The following is a 17,190-nucleotide window of genomic DNA, read 5'->3' as shown; positions in this document are numbered from 1 at the left end:
TCACTAGATGAAAACACAACATGCTACAGCTGCTGGTGCTAAGGTCCTAGTTTTATAGAGATTGCATGCACAGCAGATTTTCTATTACCTGTGTAGAGATTTGCATTTTGCATGACTGCACTACTGAAGAGTCCAGCAAGCACAATTTTTCAAAGGTTTTTAGTCATTGCAGACAAAGAGAAAGGTAAATTTGAACTAGTTAGCACCATTCTCAAAGCTAATAGATTTTTAATCAAATAGCTGCACTTTCTGTGATTATGTCTCCAAACTGTGATTAATCAAATGCGTGTGTGGGAGAGGCTGACGAAGAGAGAGACTGTGTTTGTGTTTGCCAGTCTGCTGTGAGTCTGAGCTGCTGTTACAGACATTAACCGATCTGTTGAAAGTACTGGGAGTGAAATCTGACTGGTTCCAAAGTGAGAACCACACCCACAGCAGACAGACAAGCCTGGCTCCATTTTCTAGCTTAAATTTATGAGGAAAAAAAAACAAAAACAGAAAGAATAAGATTAGAGAATGCATAATTATAGCATGGTATTTACAATACATACAAATCAAAATAGATTTAACATTTTTTTCAGAAATGTTTGTAGAAGTGAAATTCAGATTTTTTTTTTTTTCTATATTCTCATAAATCTTCAGGGTTTTATTATTTGTGTTTGTCTGACTGCTTTTAGGAAAATGTTTATTCAGAGATAAAACATGACAAGATTAGTTTTAGTTTGCCATCGTTTAACTCAGTATTGCATGCAGAATTGAAATACCTCAGCACATCATAGTGAGTGCACAGTGGCTCCTACTGGTGCACTAATAGCACTACAGAACTAAATACTAGAGCTCCATTTGAACCAGGCTGGCTCATGAAGTGACTGAGTCAATGATTTTTATCTCCTCTATATCCAATCCTCAACCAGTCCACATGTTATATTCATATTAAATATGATTTAATATGAATATAACATGTATAGTTAAATTTTTCCTCATTGTATTATACATTTTTTTGAAATGACATTTAATATGAATCACATGTGGACTGGTTAAGAGTTGGATATAGAGGAAATAAAATATATGATACAATTTTTCCACATATGGGCTGCACAATGGAGCAGTGGGTAGCTCTGCTGCCTTGCAGTGATAAGGTTCCGGGTTTGATTACCAACCCCAGGTCTTTCTGCATTGAGTTTTCATGTTCTCCCGGTGCATGTATGGGTTCTCTCTGAGTACTCTGGCTTCCTCCTTAAAAACATGACTGTTAGGTTAATTGGATTCTTCAAATTCTCCTTAGGTGAGTGTGTATCTCTTGCCCATAGACAGAGAGGAGATAGGCACCGGCACCCCTCGCGACCCCAGTAGGAATAAACGTGGATGGAAAGGATTTTTCCACAACATTAACAACTCTGTCAGGTATCACAAATTCATGGTACCCCATCCAGTAACTATATTTAGGGGAATATCACCTTTTTCCCGTAAGCCACCCTGCTATGGACATTTTTTTCCACCTGATAAAAGTGAAAGAAACATTATGTAAAAAAAAAACCTTTTGCTCAACACTTGAATTAGAAAGAGAGCTGCTTGTTGGTAACAGTTCGCACTTGTACATCAGGGGTTAAAAGATCCCCTCACATCTTCATTCAAAAATATCAGCCGCTCTGTTCCCAAACAAACATTGTCCTTGGCTTCCTTTCGACGTCATCTTTTGATTCCAAAAGTCACTCTCTGGTTTTAAGCAAACAGAGTAGAACAAACTTCACTTTTTGTCCATACCTCTGCAACCATGGACATCTCCACGGTTCTTTTGCTAATGTCTCTCATATCTCTTCACACTTTTCATGTGAACGGGGAAGGTTTTCTGCTGATGCCTGTTGAACTTTCTCCAATTCCATGTACAGACAAAGCTGTGGAAAAGCTGTCTCGCCTAGCAGTTACTTACATCAACGAGGATCGCAACGAGGGCTACAAGTTTGCCCTCAACCGGATCACCAATGTCTACTTGCATGCACAGGTCAGCAAAACACAAATCTACAGTTAACACCTAACATGGATGGATTGTCTATTTGTATTTTTTGCTGTTGCTATAATAAAACAGGAGCTGTGGTTTCTTGACACTGTTTGGGGAAGGTTTGAAGATCAACATGAGCTTAATAGGTTTTTACAATCAATCTGGTATTTATAGGATAAACATAAATTAAAATAAAAGCAACAACAACAAGGAATCTATAGTAACTAAAAAAAGGTAATAGATGTTTGCTGTCCATACTATTGGTTGCCAATATTACTTTTAATATCTGTTAAAATAAAATGAAAGTGCTTCCTTTAATATTCTAAAATGAGAAGCGTCTGCTCTAAAAGCTCATAAGAGAGAGCCTATAGGTCTAAAGTACCGCCAGTAATATCCAGGTTAATTTAGGAGACCCCCCCTTAACAAAATGGCTTTATTATCCTTTTGCTGTGTTGTGATTTTAGGCCACACTCTGAGATGGATCTAACTGACACAATTTAACCTTCTAATCTAAAAGTAAACTTTTTTTTAAGGTTTTTGCTCAAATCAATATTGTATAAAGTTCTTTTGCAGGAGAGTTTCCATCTAACTTAACTAGGCATTCAATTGAAGCTCATCCAATAAATCCATCCAAAGTTGTATGATAATGTTGCTTTTCTTAAAAAAAACAACCAATCGTTATCTTGTATTTGTATTGTAAATAACAGGGACCGGCAGGAAGTGTGTACTATCTGGACCTGGATGTCCTGGAGACCAAATGTCACATAGGCAGCCCGAAGCCGTGGAAGCGTTGTGAAGTCCGACCCTTCATGGAAACAGTAGGACACACACGGTCGAAGAGCACAGAAATAAATCTTTGCACTTATGTTTTACATCCTAACTTGTTGGACTTTTTGTTCTGTTCCATGGATGATCGTTTGTTCTTATTGTCAATTTATAATTATTAAAATAAACAGATTTTAGACTCTTTATTTATTTTAGGTTATACGTTGAGGGCTTTTATTTGTACAGTTTGCCAAAGTGAACTTCAAACAAACAAAAAAAAAGCTAACTATCCTTTCCTTACTCTAGTAGAAGATTTAATTAAATCTGATTGTAATACCTGAAGGTCAAGCTGTATTTAAACAGCATCAAAGAGTTCTGAAGTATAAGAAATAACTGCTGTCCTCATTATGGAAACACAGAAGAGCTGTTCAGATATTTTTCTTTTCTATTTGATTTCTGAATAATCAGGATATGTCGCACCCTACTTTCAGATACTTTTTCACAGCTCCAATAAGGATTGTCACCAATTTTACTAAATTATTTATGATCATCCAAAGTGGATTGGGAATATCTATGAAAACTGAATTTTAAGTCTTAAAGTGGATTTTAATTTTAACAGAATTTTCACTAGATCATTCCAAAGCATTGATTTATGCAATCCTATAGTAACTTTAGGGTTGGTATCCTACTTAAAAGTTTACCTTTGTCCTGCGTTCCAGCTGTGTAGCTTCTAATTCCTTTATTCCACTTTATATTGTACTTAATACTATTCTTAATCAATCTTTTGATCTGTAAAAGATTTTTTGCTCCTTGAATCCTTTCACATTCTTTAAAGTGGACCACGAAATTACTTTGAGCACCCTATTTTCTAAAATATCGGTATTCAACCTGTTCAATCACATTTTTGAACGATTAAAAGAAAGTTGGTCATGAATAATCAAGACAATTTTCATCCAATGCACTTGCTCTATATGATTTCCTGTGGAATATATGATAATATACACCAAAGAGCTTTTTTTTACATGGCCTTATTGGCTTCGGTTATCCAAAATATTTTACTTTGAAGTCTCTCTAAGTTTGTGTAGGATAAAATTAAGTCTTTTTTTATCAACCCTAGAAAGTATTTGTGGCATAGCATAGGCCAGCAACAAATCTTGTCTTCTGTATTCCTTTCAGCAAGTCTCAGGTAGCTGCAACACCACCATCCTGCAGACACCGGAGGGCTTCACTTATCTCTACAGCTATGAGTGCGCTCTCATGCCAGGTAATGCTTTCTGCCAAATATTAAAAAAAAGATCCATACATTATATAAACTATGTTGTTAAAGCTGCCGCTGTTACTCAAATTAGATATAGGAGCTGTAATGCTCACCGGGAAACCAAACAAAATGGCTGCAATGATCATAACAATAGTACATAGGAAGATTGTATGCATTTTCACTTAAATGACCCATTTAGCAAAACAAAATAGGAAAATCTAAAACTTACAAAAAATTTTTAAAAAATCATTTTCTCTGTTATGACAAATCAAAATGTGGTAAAAACATAGAATTTATTTCACCATGATCTCAATATATATCTTTTATGATCACAATTTTACCTTTAATATATTTTTTCATTTTTTTGTGTGATTTTATCAACCCTGTTAAACCTGTAGTGTGGTTTATTCTATTAGTGTTAATGCATGGCTCTATTTTTTGATAAAACAGCAAACATTGATATCCATATCCATTAATATCTAACAATATGACCGAGCTAAGCTATTCTTGCTGCAGATCCACCAGAGAAGCTACAGCAGACGTGTCCAACCTGCCCCGTCCTGCTCTCTGTAGACAGCCCAGACGCCATGAATGCTGCTGGGATCACTCTGGAGGCCTATAGGAGGCAATCCACCCTGGGTGTCGGGCTCGGAGTGAAAAAGGTCACACGAGCTGCAGTTCAGGTATAGCAGCGGTTAATCCTGTGCAGAAAACAAGGTTTTGTTGCTGAATTCAGTGCTCCTAAATTTATTGAATGCTACCTTTATGGAGAAACTACACTTAAGATGGATATCTGTGTGTGTGTGTGGGGGGGGGGCAAACATTACAGGGAACATTTGATCTTCTTTGGGCCAGAAGAAAGCCATTAAGGCTCTGCAATAACTATGACACACTGGCAGCACAAGGCTTCAAAGGATCCATGAAGATTTTAACACCTTTATGACTTATCTAGCTTATATTCGGCAAAAACAGCAAGAGCAAAATTGTTTCTTTGTAGGCCATATCTTTATACATTGCCTCTTATAGTAAATGGCAGTGCAGCTTTGGGAGAAAAAATAAAGGGTAATAGTCAATGATGGTCATTACAGAACATTACATATAAAAATACAACAGCTCTGCCTCTGGCAGTACTTGTGGATGCATTTGTGCAGTTTGTCATATTATTTTATTACACAGAATGTGCCAACAAAAGCCATCTTTGTGGAGTACACAGTCCAGGAGTGTACAGAGGGATTTACAGAGAGAGGGACCTGCCAGCGACTGACTCTCAAATCAGACACACAGGTACTTCAGCAGGGATTAACCTGTTCACACACCTTAGCGGTGCTCCATTAGTAATTTCTTAGATTAATGTGGAGCGTTTTTGTGTTTATTCACTGTTGTAATTGTCGTTTTCCATTCCCCAGAGATGACGCTGTTGGGAAAGGTTTAATTTGACGTTTTGCACTAAAGCAAGATTGTTACACAGCTTAAAGATCCATATTTGTGTGAGATACTTCTAGGTACAACAAAAGGAGGAAATTATTTAGTTTTCATTTAAATGATTTCCAGAGGAAAAATCCCAAATTATTAACACTTTTTCAGAAAAACAATCACTGTATAATATTTAGAGAATGACTTAACAATTTTCCAAAAATAAGTTAAACTGATGCATTTTTACCAGAATTTTTACTTTTTTTTTGTTGATTTTGTTTTTCGCACCGCCACCTTTCATGCATGCTAGCTACAAAGAAATAGCTTTTTGCCTAAACTGTCAGAAAATCTACTGTCAAAACAAAAATACAACTCTGAAAAAAATGAAAGAAAACCCACCATCTACAGTGACATAAAAGATTGGGGTAAATAAAAATTCTGCTATTTTTCCTGACGGGGGATTTGTGAGTTTTTTTTCTTTTTGAATAAATCAAATGAGATTATTACACTCTACATAATGCCCAAAAAGTCTCCTGAAAGTGGAAAGCTGCATAACGTCACTAAAGCTTCAGTGTTCATCTTCTTTGTTTTCATATAACCGGCTCCTTGGTGTTGTTATTTGGTTATTCTGTATTTTAATCTTTACTTTGATCAAAAGCTTCAGTGAATTTTTCTTTTACTTCAGAATCATTACAGAATTTATCTGTATCCTGATGCTCTAATAATAATTCAAGAATAAGCAAGCCATAAAGTTTTTTATTTTCTTTCCTTCAGACTGCAGGGTTCTGTACAGGATCTGTATATGGAGATTTAAACAACTACCCTGATGTCAAGGTGTCCTGTGAGATGTTTAAAATACAGGTAACAAATAAGGAACAGGTTTTTTTTCTATATTATTGTAAACGGTTGAAGACAATGTTCCAATTTTCTGCAGTTAACGGTTTAATGTAAATAAGAAAATAGTGATAAAGATAAACATGATAATTTACCATAAATATAGCAACAGCAAAGAAATTCAGCACCAGAAAATGCACTTTTAAGTGAGCAAGGTACTGCATGAATATCTAAAAAATATAATTTTTTTTTATATATATATTGCTAATTTCCTTTCATAATGCATTCTCATATTCTTAATTCTATGATTTCATAGTTTTGCATCTGCATTCTTCCTTTTACCTTGCTGCTGGAGTTCACCATCATGAGGCAATATATAGTAAAACATTTCTGTAGTTTTAATTCACTTGGTCAAGAAATGTGAAGGACCCAAATCTGAACAAACTGGATAAATAAAGAAAAAAAATTAACGCATAATGATTTATTTTAAACAAAATTGGAAATAGCAAGGGTCTGTAACTTATATATATATAAATGAATCGTTTCTGGAATAATCTACAGTTAATACCTAACAGGGTTGGATTGTCTATTTTCATTTATGCTGTAGCTTTTACAAAACAAGAGCTTCAATATATTAAATAGGATTTAACCGTTTTTTCTGCATGTTAGTATAGGTTGGTTATATGTAATTGCAGTGAGATGTTCTATGTTTGTCTGCAGAATGTTGACATGGTCCAACCAGTGAAACCGCAGGTTCTTGACCTCCCTACAGACCCTGTGATCCCAACCTTTCCACCTCTGCCTGATGACCCAGTAAATGACCTGCAGCCCATTCGCTCTCACCCTTCAACTTCCTCCACTACTCAGCAAGCTCCATTTGACCCTACAGCTATACCCTCCCTCCCTTCAGAGGCCCCAATTCTGGTTAACCCCTCTGCCCCTGTCCTCTCTTCTTCCAGTGAGTCTGAAGAGAGCATAGTAAACCGACAACAGCACACTGCAGGAACTCTGGATTCGTCCTCTGAGGAAAGTGGAGCCTTACTGGCCCGGCGTCCACCATTCAATTTCCGCTACCAGAGACGTAACCGTAGGAAGCGGCAGAGCTTGACAGAGACCACTCCCTCACACAACCCTGTATTTCTGTCTGATTTCCCCAGTGGACCATCTCCTTTTCGATCCTGTCCTGGTCCCGCTCGCTATGCCACAGTGTAACCATTCTTTCCCTGCTCAGAAATCCATTTTCTCATGTATGATTTACCCACTGAGAGCTTGAAACGATAACCTGCTCCAATCCATGTCACTGGAGGCTTGTAATAATTAGTGCTAATGAGAGGAAAGCGTTTTTTTTTTCCATTGTAGCCTTGGAGCGACCTCTCAGCGGCCTCTTTGCTGTTGCTCCCACAGCAGCTTCACATTAATTTAAAAATGGCTGCTTTCATTTAAAAAAATGTGATAAATATCTTGTAAACTACTTGGAGATATTATAGTAGTTGGGATTTTTTTCACTCTTTTAAATAAATATAAAAATGTTGTTCTTGGTCTGAACATTTCAGTTGGTTATTTGAATTTATTCAGTTAAATTCCAACACTCTTCTGCAAGTACTTCATTTGTTATAAAAACCTAAGCATCCCAACTTAAACATATTTTTTGTGGTGGAGTGGGTTGAGGTGTTGGGTAACTGGTTTATCCTGGACTTATTCTTTATTCCTTTACTTCATATGAATTCTGTGGGACAATAAAGGACTTATCTATTCTATTGTGATTCTAACCCTGTAGAGACAATATTTGCTTTCAAAAATAATAAAACAAACATATGTAGTCTAATTAATTACTTACACAGTCTAATAAATGCTCTGTATGGTTTGAGTACTTGAGAGAAACCAGTTTAGCATTGAGAATACATTTTTTCTGCTTTTCTTTTTCTTTGACATTACAGTGCTGCAGTTTAAAAGTCATTTAACAACCATTATAATTTACATTTAAATGAAATATGCTTAGATTTATGTCAAGAAATGTTCTTTGTCTAGTGAGATTTAATTGGTTATCTATGACTAACTGTGACCATGTGCTAAAACTATGACATGACACAAATATGTAAAGATAATATGACTGCGGCAGACATATGGTTTCTGATAAATCTAAAGATGGCTACCAAAGAACAGCTATTTTCCGAAACCTTTAAAAACAGAGGATAGAGCGATAAACACAAAGGTGGAGCTAGGGGTTGACAAAGAAAATGAATTGATCTTAACTCCCCCTTAACAATGTGTGGTTGTCCAGTCTCAAAAAGAGCCACAAAAGATAATGAGTATGTTAACTTGTATTTTGTGAGGAAAGAGATTTTCCTGTTTTATCATTCAAACCTTAAAATATGGAGTTTGCTAAATCCTTTTAGAACTCTGCCTGGAGAAATTTGGATTGGAATGTTAACACCAAAATGTACTTATCAGCAACAAACACTCATAGTGGGTCTGGTTTGGATCAAAAGACAAACCGACAAAAGGCATGCCACCCCTAGAGTTGAGTATGAAAATTGATTTGTGATGTTGTGGGACTGTTTCTGCTAAGAGAGCTGAAGGGGCCTTGTTTAGAGGATGTGGTGCAACCTTTAAACCTTGGAGTAAATAATTAAAAAATACCGAATGCTCTGTCCAATTACTGGAAATGGAATGAGTACAAAGGTAAATAGCTCAGCAAACATATATTATATGTTCTTTCATGGATTTTAAGTCTTTATATATATATGGGAGATGATTTCAAGGAAGAAGTGGCCCAAGGACTTTGAGAATTCTTAAAAAAAAACCTCCTTTGTAAACTACAACATTGGGAAACTTGATAGAAGAAGAATCTAAACATAAAGTGATCTAAACATAAGGATGTAAAAAGCATTTGATTTCGCACATCTGCTATTTTGCACATTGGAATAACCAAAGGAACAAACAGTGTTTCTTTCTTTGTTGTCATGAGGACTTTATCCTTATATATGTATCCATATTTGTGTGAGATACTTTGTTCTTGTATATATATCTATGTATAGCTATATATATGTATAGATATACAATTATATACGTATATATATATATATATATGTATATATATATATATATATATATATATATATATATATATATATATATATATATATATATATATATATATATATATATATATATATATATATATAGGTGTGAATGGCTGCTAAAATGGCCCTTCCCGTAAAACACCAGCCAAATGGCAGCCCACTGTCCTTCAAATCCCAGCAAAATCCCCTCCAGCCATTGGAGTGATATGTATTTTTTTTTCTCTGACTCCACAATTTTACTGAATTATTTAGATCTTAATGTCAACAAATTATGACAGAAAGAATATTTTAGTACAAATATCGATGTTTAAAAAATAATTGTAGGGGAACCAGCCAAGGGCTGGTGAAATTTAGAATGGCCACTACTGTACACATCAATATATCTATATTGATATATATATATATATATATATATATATATATATATATATATATATATATATATATATATATATATATATATATATACCTCAGAGAAGCTAACAGTCATATGTTTTTGGACTGTGGGAGGAAGCAGGAATACCCAGAGAGAACCCATGCATGCACAGTGAGAACATGTAAACTCCATCCAGACAGATCCCGGGCCAGTAGAAGAAACCTGGAACCTTCTTGCTGCAAATATTATTTCAAAGAAACTTCAACAGGTATTAGAAATTGAATTCCCTCCCTAATCTTTTAGTATCCTATTATCTTACCAAACATCATATCCATTAGAGAAGAACTACATTTTACTATGTACACTAAAAAAGCAACAACCAAAAATATTAACGGCACCTGTGAAAACATAAAATAAGGGTAAGGTAACCAAATGGAAGACATCCAGAACTACTGGAAATAATGTGTCTTTAACTTCACAACTGATCTACAGCAGTATAGCCTCAGCAGTTCAAAATAATACTTAAAGGAAAATGTAAGTAAATGTAATGACGCACTGCATGCACAAGGGGGCGCTAACAGACCATAAGCCTCCTCATAGCAACCTCAAGAAAAGTTCATCAGCAAATATTCTTAAGGATGTTGTGGTTATATTTTCCTTTAAAAAACACACATATGCAGGAATATATAATGTACCTCATCTAAAGATGCATTCAGTATGAATTCTTAAGAAAACTTTACATATTTTTTTCTTTTCAATTGTTAAAATAATGTGTCTGTCTAATGCCAGTCAGTGCATTGTAAAGGTCAGTAAATGACTTTGCATCTCTCTGCAGATGTAAGAGAGATGTAAAAAGAACAGCACAACCAACGGACATGGTACAAGATATACAATAAAGTAGCACCTTGATACTATCGCTGAAGTATAAGTAGTATTATTTAATCTTTTTTGCTTAATTTCTACACAAATCAAAAAAAAAAATGGAAGTAAAATCATTCAATTTTACCAATTAGTTATAGATAATGCTACATATATTATTAATTTACTTATTCATAACCTTACATCTACTTCACCAGATGTCAGTGGTGAATTCAAAATTAATTCACTATATTTTTTCCAGATCTGGGGAAGCAAAATACAGCGAATTAATTGTAACAGTTTATAAACTACATTAAACACATATTTTTATATGTTTTAAGTAAGCTGCAGAACACCACACATTCATTATCTACATTATTGTTTGCTTTTGCAGATTTAAAAGTAGCATCTGTTTTTTTGTTTGTTTGTTTTTTGCATCAGTGTACATAAAAAAATGTAGGATCCTCATTTTAATGTTCAACTCCCCTTCAGCTCTAGCAGATAAAAATCTGTGGAGCTGTCACTGTACTGAAGTAAAAAACGATTGGGTTTGAAAAAGGGGGCGATAGCACGGAAAAAGATTAGGGCCACTGAAAAAATTTAAAAAGTTTACAGATTTTTACATGAGATATTATACTGAAATATTTTTTCTCAGAATTCTGGCTTTAATTTCAGAATTCTGACAGAATTCTGACTGAATTCTGACAGCTAATAAACATGTTAGTATCAAGCCGTAGCCATATCTGTTTTATAGACTAGCTCTCTTGTTTTAATCACCTTCTGCTCTTCCAAAATAATGAAATAGCATCACTGCGGACCCTTCGGGCATGTAAAAAGTCGCCTAAATCCATCATTTTCCAGTGTGTTACTGGCCCTCTAAAAAACTCACATCGTTGTCAGTGAAGCTTGTTGCTCCAACATCTCTTCCTTAATGGTGCCCATCTACATTAAGATAAACAATTATGAGATTAAAGTCAGAATTCTGAGATTAAAGTAAGAATTCTGAGATTTAAGTTAGAATTCTGTGAAAAAAGTCAGAATTCTGAGATTTAAGTTAGAATTCTGAGATTAAAGTCAGAAATGTGAGACTAAAGTCAGAATTCTAAAAAGAAGTCAGAATTCTGAATAAAAGTCAGAATTCTAAAAAAAAAAATCAGAATTCTGAGATTAAAGTCAGAATTCTGAGATTAAAGCTAAAATTCTGAGATTAAAGTCAGAAATCTAAGACTAAAGTCAGAATTTTGAGATTAAAGTCAGAATTCTAAGAAAAAAGTTTCAATTCTGAGGGGAAAAAAATCAGAATTCTGAGAAAAAAGGTCATAACTCTAAGAAAAAAAGTCAAAAAAATTTCAAAAAATTCAATTTTTTTCCCCATATTAAATTGAAATAACAATTAGAAATCTCTTAACTTAAAAAAAAACAGTGGTCCTAATCTTCCGTGGTACTGAAGTAAAAACTGATTGGGTTTAAAGGGGGGCGGTAGGAGTTAGCATCGGGGTAAAAATTTAACAAATAGCAGCTTTGAGCTGCAGATGGCGGAAGTGAGCGTCAAAGATGTTGCTTCTATCCGATCACAGCGTGTTTCCAATAAACCACCTCAGGCTTGTGTCTAAATATGATGATTCAGTGGAGGTTTTCTCATCTCACTCCTCCTTCTAACGTCACTGTTAGAATATAAACCCTGGTCTCTATGTGAGCAATTTGTATCATAATCTCAGTCAGATTGTAGCAACGAGGAGGGGCTTCCACTTTTCTGCTATCCGAGACTTTTTCAGCTCCCTTCCTCCCAAATGGACGAGTGAGTAGTCAGGCCACTATAAACAACTTGAAGAAAATCAAAATAACTCATTTTTAACGCTTCTGACTTGAATTATTTGTTGTTTTTAAGCTGGAGGCATTCCTGTGGGATCTTTGCAGATCTCCCCTTTAGGTAAGAGAAACCTTTTACATCCGTTTCATGTGTCGAATACCGTTGTTTGCTTATTTTCCTCTCTAGTTATAAACGTTTGCGGTGTTCTTCAGACGATGTTTGCCAACAGTTAGTTTCTCACGTCTCTCCCAGCAGCTACAAGTCCCGACTTGTTTGGAAAAAGAAAAAAACTAATTGTCTGGTTCACATCTTTCTAGGACATCATGTCGCAAACAGTTTCTACTGCCTGTGATTCATTACTGTGGAAAAAAAAAAACAGCTTTATAAGCATCTGCTTTAAGCGCACTTTTAAACAAAGTAAAGTCATATTATATTAAGTTAATTTCGCTTAATTACAGAGATCTTTACTGATGGTTTCGAGGCACAATTTTCCCATATAGATTTTAATTGTTTTTAATTAATTTTGTTTTAATTTGTTTTTTATTTTGGTTGGGTTTAAAGTCTCTCTTGATGGTTTCTCAACAGTTTCTTTAAAACAAAAAGAAAAAAATAGTTAACACTCTTCATTTAATTGAAGAGGGCCCCGTTGGGCGTATTCCACTGAAATAGTTCTGGTGTACATTTGGCCACATTTGGCCTTTTTATTATGCAGTTATGTGACTAAATGCAGTTTAGCTGTTTAATGAAGGACTTCCCTTGGGTAGGTCTTTTAATTTTGTTCATTTGTTATGTAATTAAAGAGGTCTTTGACATGAGAAAATGGAGCTGATGAGTAAAAAGCAATGATGATTAAAATCTGAAGAAACTAGGTGTTCTAAGTTTTGTTTTATTTCTATTTGTTTTTTTTTCCCCTTTGGGGTATTGACAAATTTAAAGAATTTGATAAAATACATTTACTACCAGATATCTAGTGTCCTGACAAAGCCACATATAAATGTGTATATTAGTATTATTTGTGAGTGTGGGGCCATGGTTTATGATATAAACAGTCACAAGGCTGTGAAGAAGTAATGTTTTTTTTATTTTTTTTATTGTTACTTTTATTTTTTATCATGATAGTATCCCTCAAAATCAGGCCCAGCCCTAATCCTGAGACACATTTTGAGAGCTTCCATCTAAATGGGCTGATGCAGTGGATGGGGTTAGGCAGGGTTATTGGCAGGATAAGAAAGTGACGGCGAGTTCGATCTTTAAATAATCTAAATGGTTAATTTTAAAATTGTGCAGGATAATTAAAAGCGTAATACACAGACACTTGATTAATGCTCCCATTTCAAACTCCTAACTGACCAAGGGGGTGTTCATTAGTAATGGTTCTATGGGTGTGTTCCTTTTCTACTCAGAAGTGAAAATAATTCATATTTTTTTTGTCTCCCATTTTTATGATTTAATAGTCACCATTTACCAGGTTGAAGATTATGGCAATCTGACTTCCCAGCTTTGAAGTAACTCTAATAGCTAGTACATCATTATGGGACTACAGCTGAAAATGAGCCACCATGCTTATACATGTTTAAGTGAACTTTTGAACTCATGTTAATTCATTTGCACTGTGCAACCCAAAGGAGGCTGTCACAGCCTCCTTTGGGTGTATTCAGCTTATTTATATAGCTCCAATTCACAACCCGTCATCTCAAGGCACTTTATAGAGACAATCCAACCATGTCATAGAGTCAGTTTCGTTCAAAGTTTTCTATCTAAGGAAAACCAGCTGATTGCATCGACTCATTGACTTGAAGGCAATCCCTCACACCAGGCATGTTTGTAGCGACAGTGGAGAGGAAAAACTACCTTTTAACAGGAAGAAACCTCCAGCAGAACCAGGCCCGTGGGTGGCTATCTGCTGAGGATGACTGGGGTTCAAGGAGACCAAAGCAGAGATGCAGAGATACAAAAGGCAACTTTCAGAGAGCACAGTTAGACACATTCAGAGAAACAAGACTACATTGAAAAACAGGCTCCAACTTCTATAAACAAAGCTGTTGATGGCAGCAGCACTGCTGAGATTTCTCTGCAGGATGGAGTCACAACCAAACAGGAACAGACCAGATGAAGCTACTATGAGAAAAGGCAGAGAGAGCATAGCGTTAGAGATTGAACTAACAAGTTCAGCAGAGTCTTTCTTTGTCAGATACGGGGTCGCATGCAGGCGAAGATGTCATGAAAACTGACTACACCTAAAACCTGCTCTCAGATTGGATACGATTTATGTTGCACCCCTCATCCACGGCATCTCTTTCATGATACCCCTAACTGTTACAAACCGCCATGTTTGTGCGTTATAGTCAACTAAAAGTATATTCACACCGAGCAAAGGATTTCAATGTTATACCTATGTAAAGGCCGGTTCATGGGGGACAGAAGGGTCATTGACAGGAAGGAGGGTGATCAGAGTGAAGCGGTGCAGCGATAGGAGCGTTAGACGCATGATTAGAGCAGTGAGATTGGGCTGTGGTTACAAATCTGGAAATTTGCTGGATGTGGTTTTGGCGTAGAGTGAAGAACTGCAGCGTAGTTTTATTTGGTAAAAAACTCACCGGAGGGTTATCTGCTCCTGATGCGAGGTCTGGATAGATGCATGCACTGCTGGAGGCAATCTTCTAGCCACAGAGTTAGGAGCAGGAACAACCACACCAGTCAAGTTTAAAAAAAAAACATGCTTTTGTATAACTTTTAGGATTTTATTTCTTCCAACTCATGAGAGGTGTTACTGAGTTTTGTTTCATTTCTTCTAAATTAATCCCTATACTATATCCACCATAAGGGGAACTACTTGTTAAAGTGGCAACATGGATGGGAGATTCCAATGAGAATCAGGAAACTGGAGGCCTTGGAAACCAACTTAAAATTAGGTCCTAAAACTAATCATTGCTCATAAGAGGCTACGTTGCACAAGTATTTTGCAACATGTGCATCATGCGTGTGCACATTGTGCATATGAGTTGTGGTTTTATGTATTACGCACCCTAACTTCCATCATAATGTGATGACTCTCATGATTTGTCACACTATTAGTAGCACTTGTGGGGGAAAAAACTGAACCCAGTTACTTTACAGTATTTCTAACAAATATTTAATTTACAATTCTATCGTGTTATGATTGAATTTTGGATAATTTTGGATCCATCCTCCATTTTTTTTTTCTCATAGTTTTTCCTCCACAAATGTACATCTTATTTTATTTTAATAGGATGTACATTTTCTTTATATTGTCATAAGACGTTTTCTAAATTAACTTTGAATATTTCAACAGTTTATTTTTACTTTTTTATCAATTTAATTCTGAATTACCATGGAATTATTTAGCGGTCTTAGAGGTTCTCTGTGCAATTTGGTTTGTCTCTTATGAGATAATTAAAAAAATAGAAGTGTGTTCCATGGGTGAAAATTGTTGTTACCAGGAAAGTTTAGTTTTTGATTATCAAAAGTTAAAATCTAATCTTACTTTTAATAAATAAAGAGTTCTGTCTTACTATCTCTGGTTAGTTTCTTTGACATAATGCCAGTAAATGATTTTCTATCTATAACTGGAGAGGATGTGAATAAAGGTCACAGAGCATTTATAAAGTTTAAAAATTGGATGAAGAGAAAAATAAACCGGAATTATTTAAAAAGAATTCTTTAGAGAAAGAATATCTTTGTATTTCTGTTTCGAGTTAATCACCTCTCAATTGTTTTATATACTTTATTTATTGTAATTGTTAAATAATCAAAACCAAGAAGCTAAAGTACACAAGTGTAACTCAACTATTATATATTGGTCTATATTAAAGTTTCATATTTTAAAATGGTTACAGGGCATGAGAAAAATGAGCCAGTTGGTTCTTTATGCAGTGGTGAAGGTGGCTTACGATGATGTGTCCTCATACCTTGTTGTTGTTGGTTCAAGCCCCTGCTCAAGTGGAGCTGATATATGACAGCCTTGACTCTGTCGGTAACTGTGGTTATGTGGATCCCCACTATAGGCGTGTGAATGACTGATTTAAGTGTAAAGCACTTTTAGGTCCTTGGACATGATAAAGCACAATCGCTGTTTTTATAACAACACTAAAATTGAACTGGAGTAGCCACCCTCCAATCCGAAAACATCAGCACTCAGTGCTAATATGGTTTCAGGTCATATTTTTCAGAAATAAACAAGTTTACACAAATGTTTAACTTTCAACGTAACATAAAGACAGCACTCTTCAATAGAATAGAATAGAAAATCCCTTTATTGTCCAACAATGGGGAAACTCTGGTGTTACAGCAGCAAAAAGATTCTAGGAAAAAAATGGTCACACAATTGTGGACCTTAGAAGAGTGTATAAAGTAACATAATAGTGAAGAGTTAAAAAAAAAATATATATAAAATACTTTACTGTTAAATACTGTTAAAGTCGAGTTTATCTGCAAAAAAGTTTATTTTTAACTTCAATGTGTTTTAGTGGAAGGAAGCAAGGCTTTGAACCAGTAAGAGAGAATCATGCACGTGGAGAACATGCAAACTCCATGCAGAAAGACCCCTGGCCGGGGAGAGAACCCGCAACCTTCTTGCAACAAGGCAGGAGTGCTGCAAACTGCACCACCCAGAGATTATTAATTTTTAATCCGCCCCTCAGATAGAGAGCCAAATTTATGCTGGATTTCTGGACCATTCTGCCACTTGAAAAATTAGATTTCAACAGTTCATGTTTTGTTCTGGCTTCATATTTCTGGGCATTGTCCTACTTGCGTACATCTGTCCCAATCCTA

The 17,190-nt window shown here is 35.4% G+C and overlaps 2 protein-coding genes across 2 annotated transcripts in view; both read left to right on the top strand.

Moving 5' to 3' along the window:
• Positions 1–1,728: 1,728 nt before the first annotated feature.
• si:ch211-262h13.5 (uncharacterized protein LOC571127 homolog) lies at positions 1,729–8,094 on the top strand. The gene is made up of 7 exons (XM_038287161.1): positions 1,729–2,002; positions 2,707–2,817; positions 3,941–4,028; positions 4,539–4,705; positions 5,199–5,306; positions 6,210–6,296; positions 6,990–8,094. The coding sequence occupies exons 1-7, from the start codon at positions 1,775–1,777 to the stop codon at positions 7,479–7,481; spliced, it is 1,281 nt and encodes a 426-aa protein (XP_038143089.1). The 5' UTR covers positions 1,729–1,774; the 3' UTR covers positions 7,482–8,094.
• Positions 8,095–12,170: 4,076 nt separating this feature from the next.
• The window catches only part of LOC119784858 (G-protein-signaling modulator 2-like), a 28,807-nt gene continuing 23,787 nt past the window's right edge, over positions 12,171–17,190 (top strand). The window contains exons 1-2 of the mRNA XM_038287131.1: positions 12,171–12,384; positions 12,475–12,516. Of these exons, the coding sequence (XP_038143059.1) occupies positions 12,377–12,384; positions 12,475–12,516 (50 nt within the window). The 5' untranslated portion in view covers positions 12,171–12,376. The remainder of the gene's footprint in view (positions 12,385–12,474; positions 12,517–17,190) is intronic.

Source organism: Cyprinodon tularosa, unplaced genomic scaffold (assembly GCF_016077235.1).
Source record: "Cyprinodon tularosa strain WSP-4 unplaced genomic scaffold, ASM1607723v1 ctg106, whole genome shotgun sequence".
Taxonomy (NCBI): domain Eukaryota; kingdom Metazoa; phylum Chordata; class Actinopteri; order Cyprinodontiformes; family Cyprinodontidae; genus Cyprinodon; species Cyprinodon tularosa.
Note: the sequence above shows the minus strand (reverse complement) of the source record. Positions and strands in the feature narration are given on the sequence as shown.